Raw genomic sequence first — 26,383 nt, forward strand, 5'->3', positions numbered from 1 at the left:
GTGGATGAGGACCAGTCTCTCCAGGGTCTTCATCAGGTGAGACATCAGCGCCACTGGTCTGAAGCTGTTGAGCTCCTTCGGGTGGGGGGGTCTTTGGCACCGGGACCAGGCAGGATGTTTTCCACAGCTGGGGGACTCTGCCCAGCTTCAGGCTCAGGTTGAAAATGTGCTGGACAATTCCACACAGCTGGTCTGCTCAGGATTAGAGGATGCCGGGTAAGCGCCGCTAGCTCGTCCATCTTGTTGGGGAGAGATCTAACATCCCCCATGATAACAGACGGGAGGACGGGATGGTATCGTCTCCTCCTTTCCCGGCGTTTAACCCCCCGCACGAGATCCCCGTCTCTTCCTCCTCAGCTCATGGGGGATATCGGGTCTCGCCCCGGAGCCGGCGCGGGGTTACCACGGAGTGCTAACAGCTGATTCCGGCTGTAAACAATGGGGGCGTGGCTCCGAGCCATGTCTCCGGACATGATCGCGCAAAAAATAGCCAGAAGCAGCAGCAAGAATACCGCAATTTGGGTGTCCATTGCTACGCAAGTTTACGACCATCAACTATGTGAAAAAGGTATGAGGTAGAATAATAATAAGGTACAAAAACACATGAAAAGGCTCAACGGTGAGCCGGAGCTGCTGTTAAGGGCAGCCATTCGCGCGGCGCTGGAAATTTGGTTTGTGTTTGTATTTATTTTCCTTGTCAGTAAACGAGATACGAAGAGTCTGAGAGGGAAGATATCTGTTGTGTCAAACTGGTTGTTATCCACCCACTCCTACAGTGGCAAGAAAGCAGTAAGAGTTGCCACTACACAAAGTCAGAAAACTTCGCCAGAAAGCCAGAGAACCTAACTGGGCATGCAGAAAGCCTTCGCTGGAGAAGCCGAATCCACCGAAGGAGGAAGAAAGCCAGAGGAGCCGGGTCGTGGTGAGGACCGTAAACATTGCCGGCGTTAGCCTGCTAACGCTAGCGAGCCCTGACGTCATTGAGCCGCTCAAGCTTAAAGGGAAGTCATGCAGTAAGAACAGGAGCTCTCGTCTTGTTCATTCACAGAAGTTTGAAACCATCTATTCCTGAGATAATTACTGCACATTGAAGAATTTAAAAGACATTAGCATTTGATGTTGGTAAGGTTCACTTATTTGGACATTTGCTAGTGAATTGTGCACAATTAATAAGGATGGCAGACGATCTAGAGAAAGAACAGACAACCGCCAATTTTGGCCAGAAGAGGGCACTAATGCCCACTAGACAAACTGCATTGTCTGATTGGAAGGAGAAAAGGACAGCTTGGCAGACTCACAGCCAAATTGAACGAAATAGATAAGCTAATGCAAAATAATGGCGATTGTATACATAATTCAGAATCTCTTGCAAAGTGATGTATGCCACATGCATAAAGAAATAGAAGAAGTGAATGTTGCCATAATTCCTTTGTTGGATGAGGAATCAAGGGAAGTGGATCAAGAATGGTTCAGTAACAAATTAACTGCATTAAAGAAATACATGGAAAATTATTTGGATTGGGTCAGTCATCAGTGTGAGAAAATAAAAGTTGTTCCAATTGCACCTTCGGATGTTTCACTACAAGATGACATTGATGTGGGCGATAGTGTTTCATAAATTAATCTAGAGGATTGTAGACATAAGATTAAGGGTGAATCAACCTCAGGTGTGTCAAGAAGATCTTTAAGGAGCTGTGTGTCAGCTTTACATGCCAAAGAAGCAGCAGAGCATGCAGATCTTCAAGCAAGAGCAGCAGTATTGGAACAAAAGCAGGCTTTGGAGCTGGAAGAAGCACATTTAAAGGCTAGAAAAGAGAAGTTGGAAGTGGAAAGAGCACTTGCAGAGTCAACAGCGAAATTGAAAGTTTTGGAGTCATATGAAGATGGGACGAGCAGCTATGTCTCCAGCGCGTGTGTAGGTGTGTGTGTGTTTGAAAGGGCTGTGAGGAGTTTGTGTGAGTTGAATCCAATGCTTGTTTTTTCAATTGAAACACAAACATTTTTTTTTCAAAAGCGTTTTATAAAATAAATGAAGACAAAATTACATATATATACATATACATATATATACATATATACATATACATACATATATATATATAATTTTGTCTTAATATATATTTATTTATATATTTATGTATATATATATATGTATATATATATGTATGTATATGTATATATATGTATATGTATATATATGTAATTTTGTCTTCATTTATTTTATAAAACGCTTTTGAAAAAAAAATGTTTGTGTTTCAATTGAAAAAACAAGCATTGGATTCAACTCACACAAACTCCTCACAGCCCTTTCAAACACACACACACCTACACACGCACACGCATCCGCGCACGCACAATCATTTACATTGGTGTTGTTCTGACAGATATATTTATTTCTTCTGGAAGGCGACTTGTTGCTCAACTTGTTGGATTTAGAACTACGAGAGCAGTCATTTTTACAGATGTCACTTTTATTGCGCTCTGGCATTGACTTCGATTAAAAAGGTTATTACTCGCTGCTCAAGTGTCTAAAAAGGGATTTTGTTTATTAAAATTCTGTTGTGGGTATATTTTAATGTAAATTGTGTCAGATAAATCAATGAGAAACTGTTGGTGGACTGCTGAGATTGTCCCGTGCGGCTCTTGATCGCGCTTGCGTGTGTCGTGCTGTTATAAAATACAGATGCTTTGGAGCAAACAGCATATTATTTTGTATTTAGTATTTTTATTTTTAAAAATAATGCTGCAATGTTGTTTTGTGACTATATATTTATTTATTTATATTGTGCTTAAGTATGTATTACTTTTTAATTTGGTTTGGTACGGCGCATTTCCTGAGCGGAAAAGAAAGGAGAGAGAGAGGTGAATTAGAGCGAGGCTGTTCACGTCTGAATAAAGATGCAACAAAACACTGTCCTGTCATGTCGGTTGTCTTTAGCAAGGAAGACGCCAGAAGAAATACATAAAGTCAAACCTATATTGTAACCCACCATACCACGGCCCCCGAAGATTAGGAAGAACAACTTTTAAGGGTTACACTACCGTACATCGCGACTATCACCGCGGTGCAGGGGGACTCAGCCGAGCAATTCATCCTCATCGTCAATATTTTGAAGCAGATGTATCGCCTCCTCTACTCTAAAACTTTTTTTAAATATACATGTATAGTTCATGGTGACCAGCAGCCTTTATCAATGCAGCCGCTGGTTGTTGTGTAAACCTTAATCATGCGATCAAAAAAATTTACATCGTCAAAAGGGGGTTGGATTAATTTAGGGCTCAAAGCCTTTAAACCAAGTCATTTCCAGACATTCTCAGACCCTCTTTTAACCCGAACGTTTGATAAGTTTTGAAAAAAATATATCATCGCTGTCATGTGAAAAACACTTATCTCCATTTTTTTTCATTTTCTTATTTTTAACTGAATCATGAATCCGTGTTACAGACATCGCATTAAAGCGAAAATTCAAAAAGTTTCCAAAATTGGAGATTAGTTTTTCACAGGACAGCGACGATATTATAAATTCCTGGGATCGAATGGCTGGAGGCGGCACGGTGGTCGACTGGTTAGCTAGTCCGCCTCACAGTTCAGAGGTCGTGGGTTCGATCCCGGCTCCGGCCTCCCTGTGTGGAGTTTGCATGTTCTCCCCGTCCCTGCGTGGGTTTCCTCCCGGTACTCCGGTTTCCTCCCACATTCCAAAAAAAAACATGCATGGTAAGTTGATTGGACACTCTAAATTGCCCCTAGGTGTGATTGTGAGTGCGGATGTTTGTCTCTGTGTGCCCTGCGATTGGCTGGCAACCAATTCAGGGTGTCCCCCGCCTACTGCTCGAAGACAGCTGGGATAGGCTCCAGCATGCCGGCCGGTATGGATAATGAATGAATGAATGAATGGCTGGACTGTGAAAAAGACAAATAAATACGTCCATGGCAGTGAATGAGTTAAACAATGTCTGCAAGCTTTAAGGTGAACAATTAGGCATACACTTTTGTACTGGCATACAAAATTTCAATGGCCGCTCGTTTGTTTGGTGGCCTTTTTTTCTTCCTTGATTACCATGCATGTGTAGATGAGATCTGCAAGTCGCTTATTCTTAGTTGCATTTTTTAACCTTTTATCCTGGCACTAGAGTCAGCGGCATAAAGGGAAGAGAAAAGACAAAGGGTTAGGGCTGAGAAGAAGATTTGGAATCGGGCCTTTGTCTCCCGGCTGGAATGGGAAAGCCTTGGCTTTCTCCTGGAAGAAGTGGATGAAGTGGCTGGGGCGAAGGAAGTCTGGGTTTCCCTGCTAAAGCTGCTGCCCCATGACCAGGCTCCGGATAAGCAGAAGAGAATAGATGGCTGTATGGATTTTATTTTGACTTTACAGGGACTTCAAAGACAACCATTTGTTTATTGTTGTGACTTGAGTTAAACATTGGTGAGCAATTTAACGAGATATACATGTAATTAAAAGAGTCCACATACTTTTACTCGCATACTCGCATCTGTATGTACGTTCATTCAAGAAGGAATAGGTACAGTGCATTTTCTTTTATTGTACCATATTGTTGATTACCTTCCAGCGAAACCCTTCTTGGCCTAGCAGCAAATCCACAACTTTCGCTTCCACAGACTGTTCTGCTGCCTCATCATTGAGCTCCAGCACCAGAATCTTCAAAGACAATTGATTGAACTGGTCACATACAACAACAGTGTCAAACATAAGCTTGGAACATATTATTTCAGTCCATTGGACAGCAACGGAGATGTTTCCAAATTTGAAGAATTTGGAAGTTAGTGAGCAGAAATATTTCCTGCTGGGAAGGTGACAAAATTGCACCTGATACCTATTTTGCCCTCAGTGAGTAGTTGGTAAGTAGGTGGACTGGACCAGTGTGGAGCGTTCAAGCTCAGCCTGGCTGACCAATCTGCCTTGGGAGACCCGACCTGGGGGCTTATAGTGAGGGGTGCACATTAAAATGTTGGTGGGGTTCTCAAATGTCGTCTAGTGCTCATTCTTTTCCCGACCCACTAACCTCATGGATGAAATTAAACGCTTACATCCCATTCCCGACCTACTAACCTCATGGATGAAATTAAACGCTTACATCCCATCTGGTCAAAGTAAGACCTGCGTTGGTGAGCTACGTGTGTTTTTATTTTATTTTTTGAAATATATATATATATATTTATTTTTTTTAAATACCGGTGTTTTTGACGCCGAAAAATCATGGTACGGTATCCCGTGCTACACTAGTTAGAAATCATTAATCACTATACTGTTCTGAAAGAATCTGTTGTAAAATGGCACTTTAACTTTTGGTCTGTTCAATACTGGGAGGGACATTTTCTATTTTGAGTTTTTACGGTTTTGTATTGAAATGCAATTAAATGCATTTTCCCCCACAGTTAAAAATATTAACGTCTGTGTCTATTATATTATTCAGTCATAGATTAAATGTTAAATTAAAAATTCTTGCCTTTAAGACTAATAATGTTAAGATGAAAATGTGATTATCCAAGATTAATTAATTACAAAGCCTGCAATTACATTTTTTAAAATTGAATGCCACTGCTACCTTTTACGTACAGTATATTATAGCTTTAGAGCACAGCTTGTATTTCTTTTACCTCAGAGACTATACCTTTTTTTTACAACTGTGTATGATTAAGATAAATAAAAAGCTAAATTAAGCTAAACAAAAATGACAGTTTTTGCTCACCTGTTTTTTTAACCATCAAAAAAAACAAAACACAAATTTCGTGTCAAACTGCGACCTTGGTGTTGTTCTACCATAAGCCGTCCATAAAGGCTATTCTGAGAATTTCAGAGTACATCCCACCAGCCTCACAACCACAGACCACAGGAGCAAAAACAAAAGTGATGCATTGACATTTTTAGCAGTGTAGCTCCCAAGATCACTCAGGCACTCAGATGTCTACACTGTGATTAGGTAGTGATTTACAGAGCTTTCCAATACAACCTAAAACTGTAATCTCACCTGTCCAGCTGTTCCTGCCACAGCAAGATAACCACTATATTTACAAAGGTGGATCTTCTGAATGCCAAGCCTTGGATCATCACTATAGGGGTCAAAGCAGCCAACCTAGACAGCAAAAATTTAACCAGAATCCTCAGACATAGGTATGATAGGTTGGAGTGACTGTGCTAGTGGAGAGTAGAAATGTCTACTTTATTTATTATTATTTTTTTTTCAGATTCATGTAAAATTAATGCAATCAAGAAAAGGAAGTCATGCTTTTAAAAAAACACAGACCTTTCTGAAAGGTGGCCACTCTCCTTCAGCACCTTGATGCAAGTTGTCATTGGGGTCAGTGTCTGTGTGGAAGACTCCAGCGGTGCTCAATTTGTACATGGGGTACAGACAGACACCTGAAGCATTCCAGAAGCGCACTGTTCCATCCTCGTGGCTACAGATAACATGCAAATGTGATACTGTTAAGGATTCAAGTGAATTTTGTTTATTGATTAAATATGGCTTACAACAGGAAAGAGAGTTTAGGTGACCTGACCCTGTGAGCAAAAGATCTCTCTGTGGAGGATCTGGGGCCAAGTTCCGCCCTCCGGTTATTGGCCATGGCTGAATGGAGAGAACGTAGTGTTTAAGAGTTATCAGTCAGTCAATACATGTCAGTCAAATTATGTAATTGAAGCCTGAGGACCAGGTGGTGCGAAAGTCCTCTTGGAATCGTTGTGTTTATCTTCACCGTTTAAAACCCACAAAAAATTCCACTATTAACCATTCAATTCCTTCGGCAGATTTAACTTTGAGCATTTACACCATTCCGATTTCCACAAATTCAAGTCATTCAACTCATTCAGCTCACATTTAACTTTTCAACACACCCAAAATTCCTACTTCCCACACATTCAACTCAATCACACTTAAAAAACCCACAAAAATTCAACTATTCACCATTCATTTCAATTGGCGGATTTAACTTTTAGCATTTACACCATTCCAATTTACACAAATTCAAGTCACATTCAGCTATTCAACAGCACCAAAATTCTTACTTTTCACACATTCAACTGATTCACACTTAAAAAAAACACAAAAATTCAACTATTCATCATTCATTTCCATTTGAACATTTAACTATTCACATTTGCACCTTCCCAATTTCCACAAATTCAAGTCATTCAACTGACATTCAGCTTTTCAACACCCCAAAAATTTCTACTCCCCACACATTCAACTCATTTACCCTTAAAAAACCCACAAAAATTCAACTATTCACTATTCAATTCCATTGGAACTTTCAACTTTTCACATTTACACCTCAATTTCCATAAATTCAAGTCATTCAACTAATTCAACTCACATTCAGCTTTTCAACAGCCCTAAAATTCCTACTTCCTACACATTCAACTCAATCACACTTAAAAAAGCCACACAATTTCACCATTCATTTCCAGTGGACCAGTGTTATTGCCCGTTGGTCTCCCCAGTGAAGCGTAAATTTTGGGCAGGGACCTCCCCGATGAGACGGCCATCTTGGGAAGGGACATTAGCTAGAGTGGGGATACTCACCCCGAGGTCTCCCCGGTGCGGCGCCCATCTTGGGAAGGGAAATTAGCAAGACAAGGGATACTCACCCCGAGGTCTCCCCAGTGCGGCGTTGATCTTGGACAGGGACATTACCTAGACTGGGGATACTCACCCCGAGGACTCCTTAGTGCGGGAGGCCATCTTGGGCAGGGACATTAGCTAGACTGGGGATACTCACCCCAAGGTCTCCCCAGTGCGGCGGCCATCTTGGACAGGGACATTAGCTAGACTGGGGATACTCACCCAGAGGTCTCCCCAGTGCGGCATCCATCTTGGACAGGGACATTACCTAGACTGGGGATTCTCACCCCGAGGTTTCCCCGGTGCGGCGGCCATCTCGGGCAGGGACATTAACTAGACTGGGGATACTCACCCCGAGGTCTCAACGGTGCGGCGGCCATCTCGGGCACGGACATTAGCTAGACTGGGGATACTCACCCCGAGGTCTCCCCGGTGCGGCGGCCATCTTGGGAAGGGTAATTAGCTAGACGGGGGATACTCACCCCGAGGTCTCCCCAGTGCGGCGTCCATCTTGGACAGGGACATTACCTAGACTGGGGATACTCACCCCGAGGTCTCCTTAGTGCGGCGGCCATCTTGGGCAGGGACATTAGCTAGACTGGGGATACTCACCCCGAGGTCTCCCCAGTGTGGCTGCCATCTTGGACAGGCACATTAGCTAGACTGGCGATACTCACTCCGAGGTCTCCTCATTGCAGCGGCCATCTTGGACAGGACATTAGCTAGACTGGCGATACGAACCCTGAGGTCTCCCCAGTGTGGCGGCCATCTTGGGCAGGTACATTAACAAGACTGGGGATACTCAACCCAAGGTCTCCCCAGTTCGCCGGCCATCTTGGACAGGCGGCCATATTGGGCAGGGACATTAGCTAGACTGGGGATACTCACCCCGTGGTCGCGACAGTGTGGCTGCCATCTTGGACAGGGACATTAGATAGACTGGGGATACTCACCCCGTGGTCGCGACAGTGTGGCTGCCATCTTGGACATGCTATGGCTGCTCCTTTTTGTTTTCACCCCTAACATTTACGGTTCCCCCAAAATTCAACCTTTTTCACTACAGAAAAAAACCCATTTATTTCCAATGGCACATTCAAACTGTAACTACTTCTACATACTTCATCCGATTCACCCTGTTCAAATTTCAAATTATTCCAAAAATGCATGCCATCAAAACTTGTATTTTTTGCCCCTAACATTTACGGTTCCCCCCAAATTAAACTTTTTTCACTCCCAAAAACCCCATTCATTTCCAATGGGCACATTCAAGACTTCCCCATTTCCCACGGTTTGATTCCCGCTCAGTCCACAATGTTTCATAGAAGTCATTCAACTTCATTCTACTTCATTCAACCTAATTCAGCTCATTCAACTCACATTTCACATTACCCACAATTCCTACTTCCCAAAAATTCTAATTATTCAACCTTAATACAACCATTCAAAAATTCACCATTCATTCCCAATGGCAAATTCAACACTTCATATTTAAACCATTCAGATTTCAAATTCACAAGATTCAGCTCATTCAACTCACATTGGTTCAGCTTTTCAACACACCTCCAATTCATACTTACCAATAATTCAAATTATTAAACCTTCAAACACATTAGCCATTGAGTCTTACTTGCACATTCAACATTTCAGATTTACATTCTTCCAGTTAAGTCCCTGATGGTGTAGTGGGTACACACGCCGAGTTGTGAGTGGGCAGCGGTGGTTCAATTCCTGCTCATTCCAAAACTTTTCAGAGTTCATTCAACTTCATTTATGTCATTCAACTCACATTGGTTAAGCTTTTCAACACACCTGCAATTCATACTTCCCAAAAATGGAAATGATTCAACCTTAAAAACACCATTAAATTCGCCATTCAGTCCCACTTGCACATTCAACATTTCAGTTTAACATTCTTCCAGTTAAATCCCTGATGTTGTAGTGGTACTCACGCCGCGTTGTGAGTGGGCAGCGCTGGTTCGATTCCTGCTCATTCCAATATTTTTCATAGAGTTCATTCCACTTCATTCCACTTTATTCAGTCGCATTCAACTTTATTCAGCATCATTCGATTTTATTCCACTTTATTCAACTTCATTCCATTTTATTCAACTTCATTCAGTATCATTCAACTTTATTTAACTTCATTCCAACGCATTCCGTAGTTTCTTTCAGCTTCCTTGGCCTTCACACGCAATTTCTCCAGAAATTGCATTCTCTAGTTGTGTGAAGGCGAATAAATGTTTATTCCTAAACTTTATTATTATTATTATTACGCCTTTTTCCTTCCATTTTTTGGCGTGCATCTCCTTCCACATTTTTCCCCGATTCACTTCATTCAAGTTTCAAAACATTTAGAATATTCATGCCATCTTGGGTAGTATTTTTTCTTGTTTCAAAAATATTCAAATTTTTCACAATTTCACGTTTTTCACCCAAAAAAACCCATTCATTTCCAATGGCACATTCAACATTTCACATTTATACCATTCCAATTTCAAATTCACAAGATTAAACTCATTCAACTAACATTGATAAAGCTTTTCAACACACCCAAAATTCCTACTTCAAAAAAACTCAACTTATTCACCCGTAGAAAACCCACAGAATTCCACCACTCAATCTTTTTGCCATATTCAACAATTCACATTTACAACATTCCAATTTCAAATTCACAACATTCATCTCACTCAACTCATACTGGTCAAGCTTTTCAACACACCCCAAATTTGTATTTCGCACACATTCAAGTCATTCACCCTTAAAAAACCCACAAAAATTCAACTATTCGCCATTCATTTCCATTGGAACATTAAACCTTTCGCAGTTACACCTTCCCAATTTCCAAAAATTCAAGTTATTGAACTCATCCAACTCACATTCAGCTTTTCAACACCCCCGAAATTCGAAATTTCCACACATTCAAGTCATTCACTCTTAAAAAACCCCACAAAAAAACAATTATTCACCATTAATTTCCATTGACACATTTTACTTTTCACATTTACACAATTCCAATTTCTACAAATTCAAGTCATTCAAATCATTCAGCTTTTCAACACCCCCAAAATTCCTACTTCCCACACATTCTACTCATTAACCCTTAAAAAAGCCACACAATTTCACCATTCATTTCCAGTGGATCGGTGTTATTGCTCCTTGGTCTCTCCAGTGCGGCCGCCACCTTGGAGAGGGACATTAGCTAGACTGGGGATACTCACCCCGAGGTCTCCCCAGTGCGGCGGCCATCTTGGGCAGGGACATTAGTAAGACTGGGGATACTCACCCCGAGGTCTCCCCAGTGCGGGGGCCATCTTGGGCAGTGACAGAAGATAAGAAGATAAGATAAGAAGATAAGAATGCTTTTATTGATCCCACAGTGGGGAAATTTTCAGTGTTACAGCAGCAAAGATATAGGTCACACAGGGATGGCGGCATAATGTAGCCATTAAAATATAACATTGATGGCAAACATTCAGGATCAAACCTATGTAAATATACGCAGTAACATATGTATATACACATGTATATACACACCAACATACATCTACATAAAAAGTATGAGGAACACTCATTTTGGCCTGTACATAGTACAGAGGAAAAATACTCCAAGTAAGAGACAGTGCTGCAGAGCTGTAGTGAAATGTAAGGAACAGCATTGGATAAAAATAAAACTAGACTAACAGTGGTGGGGATGTTGAGTATTGCACGGTATTACAGTAGTGGGGAATATTGGGTATTGCACGGTATGAGCTCAGGTGCAGGACTGCACAATTGCACTAATGTTCAGATGAACACCCAGGTACTTGTAAGTTGAGACTCTCTCAACATCTGTTCCCCGGATATTCACTGGTGCAGGTGAAGAGTGCTGGCGCCTACCGAAATCCACCACCATTTCTCTGGATTTCCCCGCATTGATCAGGAGGCGGTTCTGCTGGCACCAGTCCACAAAACCCTGAGTAAGTTCTCTGTACTCCCGATCATCTCCGCCTGTGATGAGGCCGACAATCGCAGAGTCGTCAGAGAACTTCTGCAGGTGACAGGTTGTAGCTAGACTGGGGATACTCACCCCGAGGTCTCTCCAAGTGCGGCGGCCATCTTGGGCAGGGACATTATGTAGACTGGGGATACTCACCCCGAGGTCTCCCCAGTGCGGCGGCCATCTTGGGCAGTGACATTAGCTCGACTGGGGATACTCACCCCGAGGTCTCTCCAAGTGCGGCGGCCATCTTGGGCAGGGACATTAGTTAGACTGGGGATGCTCACCCCGAAGTCTCCCCAGTGTGGCGGCCATCTTGGGCAGGGACATTAGCTAGACTGGGATACTCACCCCGAGGCCTCCCGAGGGTGGCGGCCATCTTGGGCAGGGCATTAGCTAGACTGGGGATACTCACCCCGAGGTCTCCCCAGTGCGGCGGCCATCTTAGGCGGTGACATTAGCTAGACTGGGGATACTCACCCCGAGGTCTCTACAAGTGTGGCGGCCATCTTGGGCAGGGACATTAGCTAGACTGGGATAGTCACCCCGAGGTCTCCCCAGGGTGGCGGCCATCTTGTGCATGTTGTTCAAAAGTATTGGGACACCCTGAATTTTCATCCTCAGGTGTCCCTAATGAATGTTGTTGAAAAGTATTGGGACACCCCGATTTCTCATCCGCAGGCTCCGTCCTTCCAGAGATTCCTTGTTTCCTTCCTTCATTGCTTCCTTCCTTCCTTGCTTCCTAGTGTCCTTTCTTCCTAATTTCTTTGCCTCATCCTTTCCTTCCTACTATTTTGTATTCTTACTTTGTTTTCTTTCTTGCTATCTTGGTTCCTTGCTTCCTCCCTTCCTTTGATTCCATCATTATTGTTTTCCTTATTTTTTCCCCTGACTTCCTTCTTTCATTGTTTTCTTACTTCCTCTTGTTTCCCTTCGGATTTTTTTCAAGGTCATTCAACTTCATTCGAACGCATACCAATGTTTCCATACAGCTTCCTTCGCCTTCACACGCAATTTCTCCAGGAATTGCATTTTCTAGTTATTATTATTATTCCGCCTTATTCCTTCCATTTTTTCGCGTGCATCTCCTTCCACATTTTTAACCCGATTTACTTTATTCAAGTTTCAAAACATTCAGAATATTCATGCCATCTTGGGTAGTATTTTTTCTTGTTTCACAAATTTTCAAATTTTTCAAAATGTCACGTTTTTCACCCAAAAAAACCCATTCATTTCCAATGGCACCTTCAACATTTCAAATTTATAGAATTCCAATTTCTAATTTACAAGATTCAACTCTTCAATTCACATTGATAAAGCTTTTCCACACACCCACAATTCGTACTTCCAAAAAAAATTTCCATCCTTAGAAAACCCACAAAATTTCAACTATTCACCATTAATTTCCATTGACACATTCAACTTTTCAAATTTACACCATTCCAATTTCCACAAATTCAAGTCATTCAACTCATTCAGCCTTTAAGCACCACCAAAATTCCTACTTCCTACACATTCAACTCATTCACTCTTAAAAAACCCACAAAAATTCAACTATTCACCATTAATTTCCATTGGCACATTTAACATTTTTCACATTTACACCATTCCAATTTCCACAAATTCAAGTCATTCAACTCACATTCAGCTTTTCAACACCCCCAAAATTTCTACTTCCCACACATTCAACTCATTCATCCTTAAAAAACCCACAAAAATTCAACTATTCACTATTCATTTATTTCCATTGGAACATTCAACTTTTCACATTTACACCTTCACAATTTCCACAAATTCAAGTCATTCAACCCACATTCAGCTTTTCAACACCCCCAAAATCCTACTTCCCACATATTCAACTTATTCATACTTACAAAAGCCACACAATTTCACCATTCATTTCCAGTGGACCAGTGTTATTGCCCGTTGGTCTCCCCAGTGTGGCGGCCATCTTGGACAGGGACATTTGCTAGACTGGGGATACTCACCCTGAGGTCTCCCCAGTGCGGCGGCATCTTGGACAGGGACATTAGCTAGACTGGAGATACTCACCCCGATGAATCCCCAGTGCGGCGGCCATCTTGGACAGGGACATTAGCCAGACTGGGGATACTCACCCCGAGGTCTCCCCAGTGCAGCGGCCATCTTGGGCAGGGACATTAGGTAGACTGGGGATACTCACTACGAGGTCTCCCCAATGCGGCGGCCATCTTGATGGAGGACCCAAAATCAACAGGAAGTGACCCAAATGACCCGGAAATGGACCGGAAGTGACCCGAATGACCCGGAAGTGACCCAAACGACCCGGAAATGGACCGTTAGTGACCCAAATGACCCGGACGTGACCCAAAAGACCCAGAAAGAAACCGAAAGTGACCAGAATGACCTCGAAATGAACCAGAAGTGACCAGAATGACCCATAAATGAACAGGGAGTGACCCAAATGACTCGGAAAAGAACCGGAAGTGACCCAGAAGTGACCCAAATGACCTGGAAGTGACCCAGGAGTTAAGTGTTGCCCTTCTGTTTTTTAACGTCCTCAGTCCAGGCCATTGTACATCATTTGAGATCATTCAACTTTATTCAACTGCATTCCACTTCATTCAGTATTATTAAACTTCATTCCACTTCATTCAACGTCATTCTTCTTCATTCAACTTCATTCCACTTCCTTCAACTCACATTGGTTCAGCTTTTCAACACGCCTGCAATTCATACTTCCCAAAAATTCAAATTATTCAACCTTAAAAAAAACATTACATTAGCCATTCAGTCGTACTTCCACATTCAATATTTCAGTTGTACAGCCTTCAGGTTAGGTTCTTGATGGTCTTGTGGTACACAAGCTGGGTTGTGTGCAGGCAGTGTTGGATTGATTCCCCCTCATTCCAAAACATTCCACAATTTTTCAGAGTTCATTCAACTTCATCCCACTTTATTCAACTTTATTCAGTATAAATCAACTTTATTCAGTATAAATCAACTTTATTCAGTATCATTCAACGTTATTCCACTTTATTCAACTTCATTCAACTTGATTCCGATGTATTCAACTTCATTCAGTATCATTCAACTTTATTCAGTATCATTCAACTTTATTCCACTTTATTCAACTTCATTACAATGCATTCCGCAGTTTCTTTTCAGCTTCCTTCGCCTTTTTTCTCCAGAAATTGCATTCTCTATTTTTTTTAAAGATAAGAATTTGTTTATTGTTTTGTTTGGAGCCAGCCGTTCCAAGCCAGATTACGTTCAAATTTGTGACTTGATGTTCGGTTCAATAAATTGGACTAAATAATAATTTTAGTCACAAATTCCGGGCGCCAAAGAAACCATTTTAGATATTCAGTCATCCTGTATGCATGTCATTCTCATTTTCATTGGCAATACTGAACACACCAACACCACAGAGTCTGGAATAAGACGCTTTATGATGACTCATCTAAAACTCCAGTTAAAGCAACACTGTGTCATATGTCAGTTTTTGTTGATTATGGTGGCGTCATGTGGACAAAAGCGGTAGTGCTTTGACAAAATCAACCACATTTCCCAGGCATGCCAGCACGTACTGTCGTGAAATCCTGAGCTGTCCTTATAGTGAAAGGAGGAAGGTGAGTATGCAGTAAAGTAATTCAAGAAATTTGTATTTTTTTGTGTGCCAGGGTTGATCCCATCCTCCTCAAAGTTTCTTTGTGCCGGTAAAAACGATGTCCTGATTTTTATTCCATTAGAGCCTTATGGCGTCAAATTAAAGATTTGAAGTTTGAGCCTATTAGATGAAATGGTTTTAACGAGAGGTATACTCCTCTTCCACTTGTTCCAAGTATACCCAGCCGTGATTGTTCCGTCTGGACATGCAGGTTCCGCTTTTCCTGCTCCTCTCACTGAGAAAATTGCATCAATTGCATTGACTAGCTAAAGCCCCTATCCCACTGAGGGGCAAACGTTTGCGAAGGTAGCCAATGTTGCATTCTCGCCAGGGTTCGTTCAAAGTCATAAATGTTCGCCAGACGTTCTCCAGATGTTTGCACCTTTAAATGAACCCTGACAAACTGTGACAAGAATGCATTTTGCTACCTTTGGGCTGAAACAATTCCACGATTTGAATTTCGGAATAAAATGCAGCGGGAGGCTGGAATTACTGTTTTTTATTGTTTAATTAAACCATTTCTTCATTGAGCTTGCATCAACCTAGGGTAAACCTAGCCAACCCCAAAATGTATTCAAAAAGTTTAAAAAAATGCTGCTCGACTGAAGTCATTGATTCGCAAAACTGCTCCACAAAGAAAAAAAGTTTTGGAGCCTTGTACTCTGTAAAGAATTATTTTGAACCTTGTTCTCTGTAAAGAATCACATTACTGAGGAACTGGACGTGAACGAAAACTTGCCAAATTTTGCACACAGATTGGCCCTGGCAAAAAATGTGATATTTTAAAGTTGACATACATGAGTACAGAAAAAACGATCTGTAGCAACTAGGGGTGTAACGGTACGCTAAATCAGATTTCGGTTCAGTTCGTTTTTTTCGAAATTTCGGTTCGGTATATTTTCGGTACAAAAAAAACGTTTTTTTTTTGTTTTGTTTTTTCAACATGTTTATGATGACATGTAAATGGTAAATTTTTTTGAAAAAATAAAAGCAAACCATTCGGGTGAAATTCTAAGGAATTACACCATAAAATGAAAAAATACACTAACAATAAAGATCTCTTAATTTTGTAAATCATTAAGACACTGAAATCTTTAAATGCTCAGCAGCAACAGCCTATGACTATGACACATCTAAGTTCAAGTTCAAGGCAAGTTGTCATTACAGTACATATATACACTTTTTGTGATGGAAAAAAAAATACATGCAAAAATAGTTACAATTATTGCTAACTATATAAAAACTTTTTATAATCAAAAAAATACAGTAACTTTAAAAAGCCTTTATGAAATTGTATACATTTTTAGGCATTGAAATCTTTGAATGTTGAACAGCATATTGTAACGAATTGGGTTATCTGTGTTGTGGTCGGATTTGTGTGTTGCTGAGTTGTTATGTTTCCGAGGTTCATGAATGCATCATACGGCAAGCAAGTGGAGCAGCGGAGAAAGAAGAGCGCGAGCAGTTGTACTTGGATAATAATAATAAAAACGTGATAATTAAACTACGTCTGACTTCCTGGAAGACGCTACAATATGATAAATCTCGCTATTTAAGTATGACGTTTTTGCTCCCTCGTCTAAGAAACATTCACAGTCGGATGATGCCCTGCATGTTAGATGTGCTATCTGCAACATAGCCGCCAATCTCATGTAGCAATGTCGGCACACAACTTTGGGACTAATCCACGTACCTTTCCCCATTGGCGATTTGAACATGAAAGCCAGAAGGTTCCCAAACAGGAGACCGCAGTGTACGGGGGACCTTCGAGCTCTGGCTCTCTTCTGGCTCTCTCTTTTGTGCCGCTACCCTCCTCTCCCGCATGCAACAGGCAGTAGCGCCCGTGCGTAAACTCGCGCTAATAAGTGGACCGAACCGAACATGCCATGCTGAAACGCATTAATACACCCACGTGTATCGTTACACCCCTACTAGCAACCCCTACAGTGTTTTATCGGAGGCCTGTCCTGATACGTCTGACCTTGGGCCACGAATATTGGGAGCCACGTGTAACCCTCAGACGTACATAAAAAGACTTTGGTCGCCTTACCTTAAGATAAGATAAGATAAGATAAGAATGCCTTTATTGATCCCACAGTGGGGAAATTTTCGTTGTTACAGTAGCAAAGATATAGGTCACACAGGGGCGGCGGCATAATGTGGCCATTAATGTATAACATTGACGGCAAACATTTAGAATCAAACCTATGTAGATATACGCAGTAACATGTGTATATACACATGTGTATACACACCAACCTACATCTACATAAAAAATATGAGGAACACTCATTTCGGCCTGTACATAGTACAGAGGAAAAAATACTCTAAGTGACAGTGCTGCAGTGCTGTAGTGAAATGTAAGGAACAGCATTGGATAAAAATAAAACTAGACTAACAGTAGTGGGGAATGTTGAGTATTGCACGGTATTACAGTAGTGGGGAATATTGGGTATTGCACGATATGAGCTCAGGTGCAGGACTGCACAATTGCACTAATGACCGCCAGTTTGTAGAGACTACACAATGTTCTTGTTAAAGAGTCTGACAGCAGCAGGCAAGAAGGAACGGCGGAATCTCTCCTTTGCACAGCGAGGGTGTAACAGTCTGTCACTGAAGGAGCTGTGGAGTGCTGTTAGGGTGCCCTGGAGGGGGTGGTCCGGGTTGCCCAGCATTGATGACAGCTTGGCCAACATCCTCCTGTCCCCCACCGAGTCCACAGAGTCCAGGGAGCAGCCCAGGACAGAGCCGGCCCTCTTGACCAGTTTGTCCAGCCGCTTCTTGTCCCAGGCCGAGACGCCGCCTGCCCAGGTGACCACTCCCTGGAAGATGACCGATGCAACCACCGAGTCATAAAAGTTCCTGAGGAGTGTCCCCTGAACCCCAAAAGACCTCAGTCTCCTGAGTAGGAAGAGTCTGCTCTGACTCTTCCTATAGAGGGCGTCTGTGTTGTCGCACCAGTCCAGTTTATTGTTCAGATGAACACCCAGGTACTTGTAAGTTGAGACTCTCTCAACATCTGTTCCCCGGATATTCACTGGTGCAGGTGAAGAGTGCTGGCGCCTACCGAAATCCACCACCATTTCTTTGGATTTCCCCGCATTGATCAGGAGGCGGTTCTGCTGGCACCAGTCCACAAAACCCTGAGTAAGTTCTCTGTACTCCCGATCATCTCCGCCTGTGATGAGGCCGACAATCGCAGAGTCGTCAGAGAACTTCTGCAGGTGACAGGTAGGGGTGTTGTAGTTGAAGTCCGAGGTGTAGAGGGTGAACAGGAAGGGAGCCAAGACAGTTCCCTGTGGGGCCCCCGTGCTGCAGAGGAGCACGTCAGACACACAGTCCTGTGTCCTCACATACTGTGGCCGGTTTGTGAGGTAGTCCTGGATCCATGTGGTGAGGTGGTGCGCCACCCCCGCCCGCTCCAGCTTGTCTCCCAGTAGGGTGGGCTGGATGGTGTTGAAAGCACTGGAGAAATCAAAGAACATGATCCTCACAGTGCTCCCCGCCTTCTCCAGGTGGGAGAGTGAAGTGTGGAGGAGGTAGATGATGGCATCATCCACACTGATGCCAGGCTGGTATGCGAACTGGAGTGGGTCCATTGAGGAGCTCACCAGGGGGCGCAGGTGGACAAGGACCAGTCTCTCCAGGGTCTTCATCAGGTGAGACGTCAGCGCCACTGGTCTGAAGCTGTTGAGCTCCTTCGGGTGGGGGGTCTTTGGCACCGGGACCAGGCAGGATGTTTTCCATAGCTGGGGGACCCTGCCCAGCTTCAGGCTCAGGTTGAACATGTGCTGGACAATTCCACACAGCTGGTCTGCGCAGGATTTGAGGAGCTGGGGGCTGATGCCATCTGGACCCGCTGCCTTCCTCGCCTTCATCTTCTTCAGCTGGTTCCTCACCTGAGATGTTGTGAAGGCCAAGGCTGGACAGGAAGGAGTGGTGGCTATCTGGTGTAGCTGGGAGCTGGAGTCTGTGGAGAAAAGAGGGGAGGGGGTGACACGCCCAGCAGGAGGAGTAGGTGGAGACTGCAGCAGGAGAGACTGAGTGGAGGCAGGCATCTGATCGAACCTATTGAAAAAGAGATTCAGCTCATTTGCCCACTGCAGGTCCCCCTCAGTCCGGGTCTTGGGTTGTCCGTGGCCTGAGATGGTCTTCAGGCCCCTCCAGACTCCCCTGGCGTTATTCTGCAGCAGCTGCTCCTCCATCCTCTTCCTGTAGGACCTTTTCCCCTCTCTGATCCTCCTCCTCAGCTGGCGCTGCACAGTCCTCCGCTCCTCTATGTTGCCTGACGCAAAAGCCCTCCTCTTCTCCTTCAGGAGAGCTTTTATGTCTGGTGTGATCCAGGGTTTGTTGTTGGAGAAACACCTTACTGTCCTGGTGGGTATGGTGTTCTCCATGCAGAAATTTACATAGTCTGTAACAGTGTCCGTTAGACTACTAATGTCTTCCCCGTGAGCATCGCTGAATACTTCCCACACAGTTGTGCTGAAGCAGTCCTTTAAGGCCTCCTCGGCCTCTCCAGACCACCTCTGAACCGTGCGGGTCACAGCTGGCTGCCTGTGGACCAGAGGTTTGTACACAGACTGGAGAGCCACCAGGTTGTGATCAGCTTTGCCCAGCGGGGGGAGGGGCAGTGATGTGTATGCCTCCTTGGTGTTGGCATAGAAAAGGTCCAGTGTTTTATTGTCTCTGGTGTGGCAGGTGACATACTGTGTGAATGAAGGCAGAGAGGAGGAAGGGGAGGCATGATTGAAGTCACCAGAGATGAGTACCAGGGCATTTGGGTGCTGTGTTTGTAGCCTGCTCACTGCTGCAGTCAAGAAATCACAGGCTGTGTCGCTGCTGGCAGCTGGTGGGACGTAGACGGTCACCGCGATCACGTGACTAAACTCTCGCGGGATGTAGAATGGCCTCATGCCAACAGCTAGCAGCTCAATATCCCTGCTGCAAAGCTGCTCCTTAATCGTGATGTGCCCAGGATTACACCATCTATCGTTCACAAACACAGCCAGCCCTCCTCCTTTCCTCTTTCCACTCTCCAGCGTCCTGTCCGCGCGTATGATTTGGAAGCCGTCCAATTCTACGACCGCGTTCGGCGTTAGCGTTGTTAGCCACGACTCCGTGAATAGCATCAGGCTAGCCTCCCGGAAGTCCCTCTCGTGCCGGGTAAGCGCCGCTAGCTCGTCCATCTTGTTGGGGAGCGATCTAACATTCCCCATGATAACAGACGGGAGGACGGGATGGTATCGTCTCCTCCTTTCCCGGCGTTTAGCCCCCGCACGAGATCCCCGTCTCTTCCTCCTCAGCTCACGGGGGATATCGGGTCTCGCCCCGGGAGCCGGCGCATGGTTAGCACGGAGTGCTAACAGCTGATTCCGGCTGTAAACAATGGGGGCTCGGCTCCGAGCCAAGTCGCCGGACACGATCGCGCAAAAAATAGCAATCAGCAGCAGCAAGAATACCGCAGTTTGGGTGTCCATTGCTACGCAAGTTACGACTATCAATTATACGAAAAAGGTATGAGGTAGAGTAATATTAAAGAACAGAAACACACGAAAAGGCTCACCGATGAGCCGGAGCTACTGTAGCGGGCTGCCACTCGCGCGGCGCCGGAAGTCGATAACATGTACAGGAAGTGATATGAGTATTTCAATGTTCAATTTTTACAGCGGTCATACTTTTGCCCCCTTGTCCTAGACAGTTAAGACGATTGACTTCACATTTTGCCAGTACCATCTCAAGACGTGGGGCAACAAGAGGGGAAAAAATATTAAGTTTTCAACATACTATATGATGGAGGCAGGTCATCACATTTTGCGGTTCATAATTTCTTTCTAAAGAATTCCCGGTTGTAGATCTGTGGCAACTGGGAGACATGTAACAGCCCAAGACCGACAAGACTGTTTTTTGGAGTCCTGTGCTAAACCTAACACTATTTTGACTTTATTCTGAAATTTTGCATCATTTTGGGCCTTTTATAGAGGTCATATTTTAGCCTACTCCTCCTAGAGATTTTATCAGATTGTCTTCAAACTTTGGGTGTTTTATCCAAACATGTTTGAGATGAAAAGTTATTGAAAGCTTTTGATATCGTCGCATGCTGTTGCAATGACGACGCAATGTTTACAATGAAAACTGATGCTGTTTTGAGGGTTTACACCTGGGCGAAAACTCATGATACTTTTCACACAGATGAGACCTGGCATAAAATTCAGTATTTTAGATATTTCCTGTGTGAATTTCCGAAAATGGCTAAAGACGCATTCCCAGTTCAACATTTCATCTAGATCTGTGAAAATTGGGAAACAAGCCAAGACATACAAAAAAGTATTTTGGAGCCATGTGATAAAGCTAACAGGAAGTCCACCATTTTGACTTTATTTTGGAATTGGGCACCAGTTTTGGCCTTTTATAGAGTCTTATTTTAACGAACTCCTCCTAGATATCTTATCTGATCATCTTCAAACTTTGGGTGTTTCATCTAAACATGTTTTAGAGTTAAAAGTTATTGATTTTTTTTTATTTCGTCATACGCTGTTGCCGTGGTGATGCTCTGCATGTAATGAAAATTATGCTGTTTTTGAGGGTCTCAACCTGGGGGGAAAACCCATGAAATCTTGCATACACATCAGAACTGGCATAAAAATCTATATTTTAGAGGTTTCTTGTGCTGATTTCACTAAATTGCTTTATAGCAGCCCCTAAAAGTTTTCACAAAACATTCTCGTTTGTACATTTCACCTAGATATGTGAAAATTGGGAGACATATGTAACAGCCCAGGACCTACAAAAAGGTCTTTCGAAGCCATATGCTGAACTGAACCGGAAGTCAGCCATTTTGACTTTCTTATGTAATTGGACGCCACATGTATCTGATCATCTTCAAACTTTGGGTGCTTCATCTAAGTATGTTTAAGATGAAAAGTTAGTGAAAGCTTTTTATTTCGTCTCACGCAGGTGATGTGGCGATGCACCATTTGCAAAGAAAATTATGCTGTTTTTGAGAGTGTAAACCTAGGTGAAATCTCATGAAACTTTGAATACACAGTTCTGGCATGAAAAAAAATCTATATTTTAGAGCAGGGGTCACCAAGTCCGGTCCTCAGGGGCACCTATCCTGCATGTTTTCCATCTCTCAATGCTGCAACACAACTGTTTCAAATGATCATTATCAGGCTTCTGAAAAGCTTGCTGATGAGGTGATCATTTTGAAAAAGGTGTGTTGCAGGGGGGAAGAGATGGAAAACATGCAGGATAGGTGCCCTTGAGAACCAAACTTGTGACCCCTGTTTTAGAGAGTTCTTGTCCTATGTGCAAGTACCCCACCGTGGCCAGGGTTGTGAGGGGCATTTCTAGCTGCTCGCAGTTATAGTTATATGCTATATAAATTTTAAATGTATTGCTATCTTGCTTCTTAACCTGAAGCAAATTTAGTTTATGCTTGCTAAATGTGCAATACAAATAGAATTGACATTGACAAAGAATGATGGTCACTTAAAATGTTTGCTTTGAAAAAAGGTGGGAACAGGGGCTCGTTCAACGCTGCTTATTATATATATGTTTGAAATTTGTTTACATTGGTGCCAATTGGTAATGAATGTCAGATTCCACTTACCGGAGGACTAAAACCAATCCTAGTCCTCACCAGCTCTACATCTAACGGGTTTGAACTTTCCCTTTTCCCCCGCTCGCAGTAGCGCGGCCTAATGGGGGGACAGAAGCTCTCTTAAGCCGGTGTCGAGGTAGATATGGCTAGGTGCAGCCTCATGGGGGGACAGAAGCTCTCTTAAGCCGGCGTCAAGGTAGACATGTCTAGATGCTAACTGCCGTAGTATTACGAGGTCAACCCGTCACCCACGCGCTCTTAATGAGTGACCACTTTAGAATTAAGGCGAATGATCCGACCACTCTCGTTTTATTAGGCAGCTCTACCTCTTAAGAATCGTTTGCACTTGTTACGACTTAGAAAATTTTGCTTTTCTTGGTAGGATGGCACGGGTTTGTTCACATCTAGCCAGAGTAACTATTTGAATTCACTTATGGCATATACCGTTGCTATGGGTGCAGTTATTTATTAAAAAGGTCGAATGGTTGAAATAAAAGAAAATAATAAGGTGACAAGGATTATTTTATAATTTAAAGAAGATTTTAATAAAGGAATAAATAAATCATGCAATAACCATGAGTCAATGTTGAACACGCCTGATGCGTACTAGAATCAATAATCATGAACAATTGTGAAATAAAATGATTACAACAGTCAAATAATAAGTGGAAACCATTAAAGATAATAATCAAATTGGAAAAAGGACATCCTCTTATCATAATACTATCCATCCATCCATTATCTCCCGCTTATCCGAAGTCGGGTCGCGGAGGCAGCAGCTTCAGCAGGGAAGCCCAGACTTCCCTCTCCCCAGCAACATCCTCCAGCTCTTCCGGAAGGATCCCAAGGCGTTCCCAGGCAAGCCGAGAGACATAGTCTCTCCAGCGTGTTCTGGGTCGTCCTCGGGGTCTCCTGCCGGTGGGACATGCCCGGAACACCTCACCAGGGAGGCGTCCAGGAGGCATCCTAATCAGATGCCCGAGCCACCTCAACTGGCTCCTCTCGACGCGGAGGAGCAGCGGCTCGACTGAGTCCCTCCCGGATGGCCGAACTTCTCACCCTATCTCTAAGGGAGAGCCCGGACACCCTGCGAAGGAAACCCATTTCGGCCGCTTGTATCCGAGATCTTGTTCTTTCGGTCATGACCCACAGCTCATGACCATAGGTGAGAGTAGGAACGTAGATCGACCGGTAAATTGAGAGCTTCGCCTTTCGGCTAAGCTCCTTCTTCACCACGACAGACCGATACAGGGTCCGCATCACAGCAGACGCTGCACCGATCCGCCTGTCAATCTCCCGTTCCATCTTACCCTCACTCGTGAACAAGACCCCAAGGTACTTGAACTCCTCCACTTGGGGCAGAATCCCATCCCCGACCCGGAGAGGGCACGCCACCCTTTTCCGACTGAGGACCATGGTCTCAGATTTGGAGGTGCTGATCTTCATTCCGACCGTTTCACACTCGGCTGCGAACCGCTCCGGCGAGAGTTGGAGATCGCGGCTTGAAGAAGCCAACAGTACCACATCATCTGCAAAAAGCAGAGATGCAATACTGAGGCCACCAAACCGGACCCCCTCAACACCTCGGCTGCGCCTAGAAATTCTGTCCATAAAGGTTATGAACAGAATCGGTGACAAAGGGCAGCCTTGGCGGAGTCCAACCCCCACAGGAAACGAATCCGACTTACTGCCGGCAATTCGGACCAAACTCTGGCATCGGTGGTACAGGGACCGGACAGCCCTTATCAGGGGGCTCGGTACCCCGTACTCCCGAAGCACCCCCCACAGAACTCCCCGAGGGACACTGTCGAACGCCTTCTCCAAGTCCACAAAACACATGTAGACCGGTTGGGCAAACTCCCATGCACCCTCGAGGACCCTGCTGAGGGTGTAGAGCTGGTCCACTGTTCCACGGCCAGGACGAAAACCACATTGCTCCTCCTGAATCCGGGATTCGACCTTCCGACGGACCCTCCTCTCCAGCACCCCTGAATAGACCTTGCTGGGGAGGCTGAGGAGTGTGATCCCTCTGTAATTGGAGCACACCCTCCGGTCTGCCAATCCAGAGGCACTTTCCCTGATGTCGAAGCGATGTTATAGAGACGTGTCAACCATGACAGCCCCTCAACATCCAGAGCCTTTATGAACTCCGGGCGGATCTCATCCACCCCTGGGGCTTTGCCACCGAGGAGCTTTTTGACTACCTCGGTTACTTCAACCCCAGAGATAGGAGAGACCTCAGAGTCTCCAGGCTCTGCTTCCTCAGTGGAAGGCGTGTCGGTGGAATTGAGGAGGTCTTCGAAGTACTCTCCCCACCGACCCACAATGTCCCGAGTTGAGGTCAGCAGCACCCCATCGCCACTATAAACAGTGTTAATGGTGCACTGCTTCCCCCTCCTGAGACGTCGGATGGTGGACCAGAATTTCCTCGAAGCCGTCCGGAAGTCATTTTCCATGGCCTCCCCGAACTCCTCCCACACCCGGGTTTTTGCCTCAGCAACCGCCAGAGCTGCATTCCGCTTGGCCAGCCGGTACCCATCAGCTGCCTCCGGGGTCCCGCAGGCCAAAAAGGCCCGATAGGACTCCTTCTTCAGCTGGACAGCATCCCTTACCGCTGGTGTCCACCAGGTGTCGGGGATTGCCGCCACGACAGGCACCGACCACCTTGCGGCCACAGCTCCGATCGGCCACCTCAACAATGGAGGCACGAAACATGGTCCACTCGGACTCGATGTCCCCCGCCTCCCCCGGGACGTGGGAAAAGTTCTGTCGGAGGTGGGAGTTGAAACTCCTTCTGACAGGGGATTCTGCCAGACGTTCCCAGCAAACCCTCACAATACGTTTGGGTCTGCCAGGTCGGACCGGCATCTTCCCCCACCATCGGAGCCAACTCACCACCAGATGGTGATCAGTTGACAGCTCCGCCCCTCTCTTCACCCGAGTGTCCAAAACATGCGGCCGCAAGTCCGATGATACGACTACAAAGTCGATCATCGAACTGCGGCCTAGGGTATCCTGGTGCCAAGTGCACATATGGACACCCTTATGCTTGAACATGGTGTTCGTTATGGACAATCCGTGATGAGCACAGAAGTCCAGTAACCGAACACCGCTCGGGTTCAGATCGGGGGGGGCCGTTTCTCCCAATCACACCTCTCCAGGTCTCACTGTCATTGCCCACGTGAGCATTGAAGTCCCCCTGCAGAACGATGGAGTCCCCAGGTGAAGCGCCCTCCAGCACACCCTCCAAGGACTCCAACAAGGGTGGGTACTCTGCGCTGCCGTTTGGTGCATAAGCACAAACAACAGTCAGGACCCGTCCCCCCACACTCAGGCGGAGGGAGGCTACCCTCTCGTCCACCGGGGTAAACCCCAATGTACAGGCGCCAAGCCGGGGGGCAATAAGTATGCCCACACCTGCTCGGCGCCTCTCACCCTGGGCAACTCCAGAGTGGAAGAGTGTCCAACCCCTCTCGAGAGGACTGGGACTAGAACCCAGGCTGTGCGTGGAGGTGAGCCCGACTATATCTAATCGGAACCTCTCAGCCTCACACACCAGCTCAGGCTCCTTCCC

General features: G+C 44.7%; 1 protein-coding gene across 5 annotated transcripts in view; it reads right to left on the minus strand.

The window, feature by feature from the left end:
* llgl2 (LLGL scribble cell polarity complex component 2) overlaps positions 1 to 26,383 on the minus strand; it is a 102,108-nt gene that overhangs the window by 34,575 nt on the left and 41,150 nt on the right. For all 5 annotated transcript variants that reach the window (XR_015082394.1, XR_015082395.1, XR_015082396.1 and 2 more), the window contains 4 exons: positions 6,518 to 6,585; positions 6,262 to 6,415; positions 5,986 to 6,090; positions 4,560 to 4,655 (listed from right to left, as the gene is read on the minus strand). Coding sequence is in view for 2 of the 5 variants with exons in the window: in XM_086015680.1 (XP_085871806.1) it covers positions 4,560 to 4,655; positions 5,986 to 6,090; positions 6,262 to 6,415; positions 6,518 to 6,585 (423 nt within the window). In the remaining 3 variants the exon portion in view is untranslated. The remainder of the gene's footprint in view (positions 1 to 4,559; positions 4,656 to 5,985; positions 6,091 to 6,261; positions 6,416 to 6,517; positions 6,586 to 26,383) is intronic.

Source organism: Filicampus tigris, chromosome 19, assembly GCF_054856515.1.
Source record: "Filicampus tigris isolate MCC_2025a chromosome 19, RoL_Ftig_1.0, whole genome shotgun sequence".
NCBI lineage: Eukaryota > Metazoa > Chordata > Actinopteri > Syngnathiformes > Syngnathidae > Filicampus > Filicampus tigris.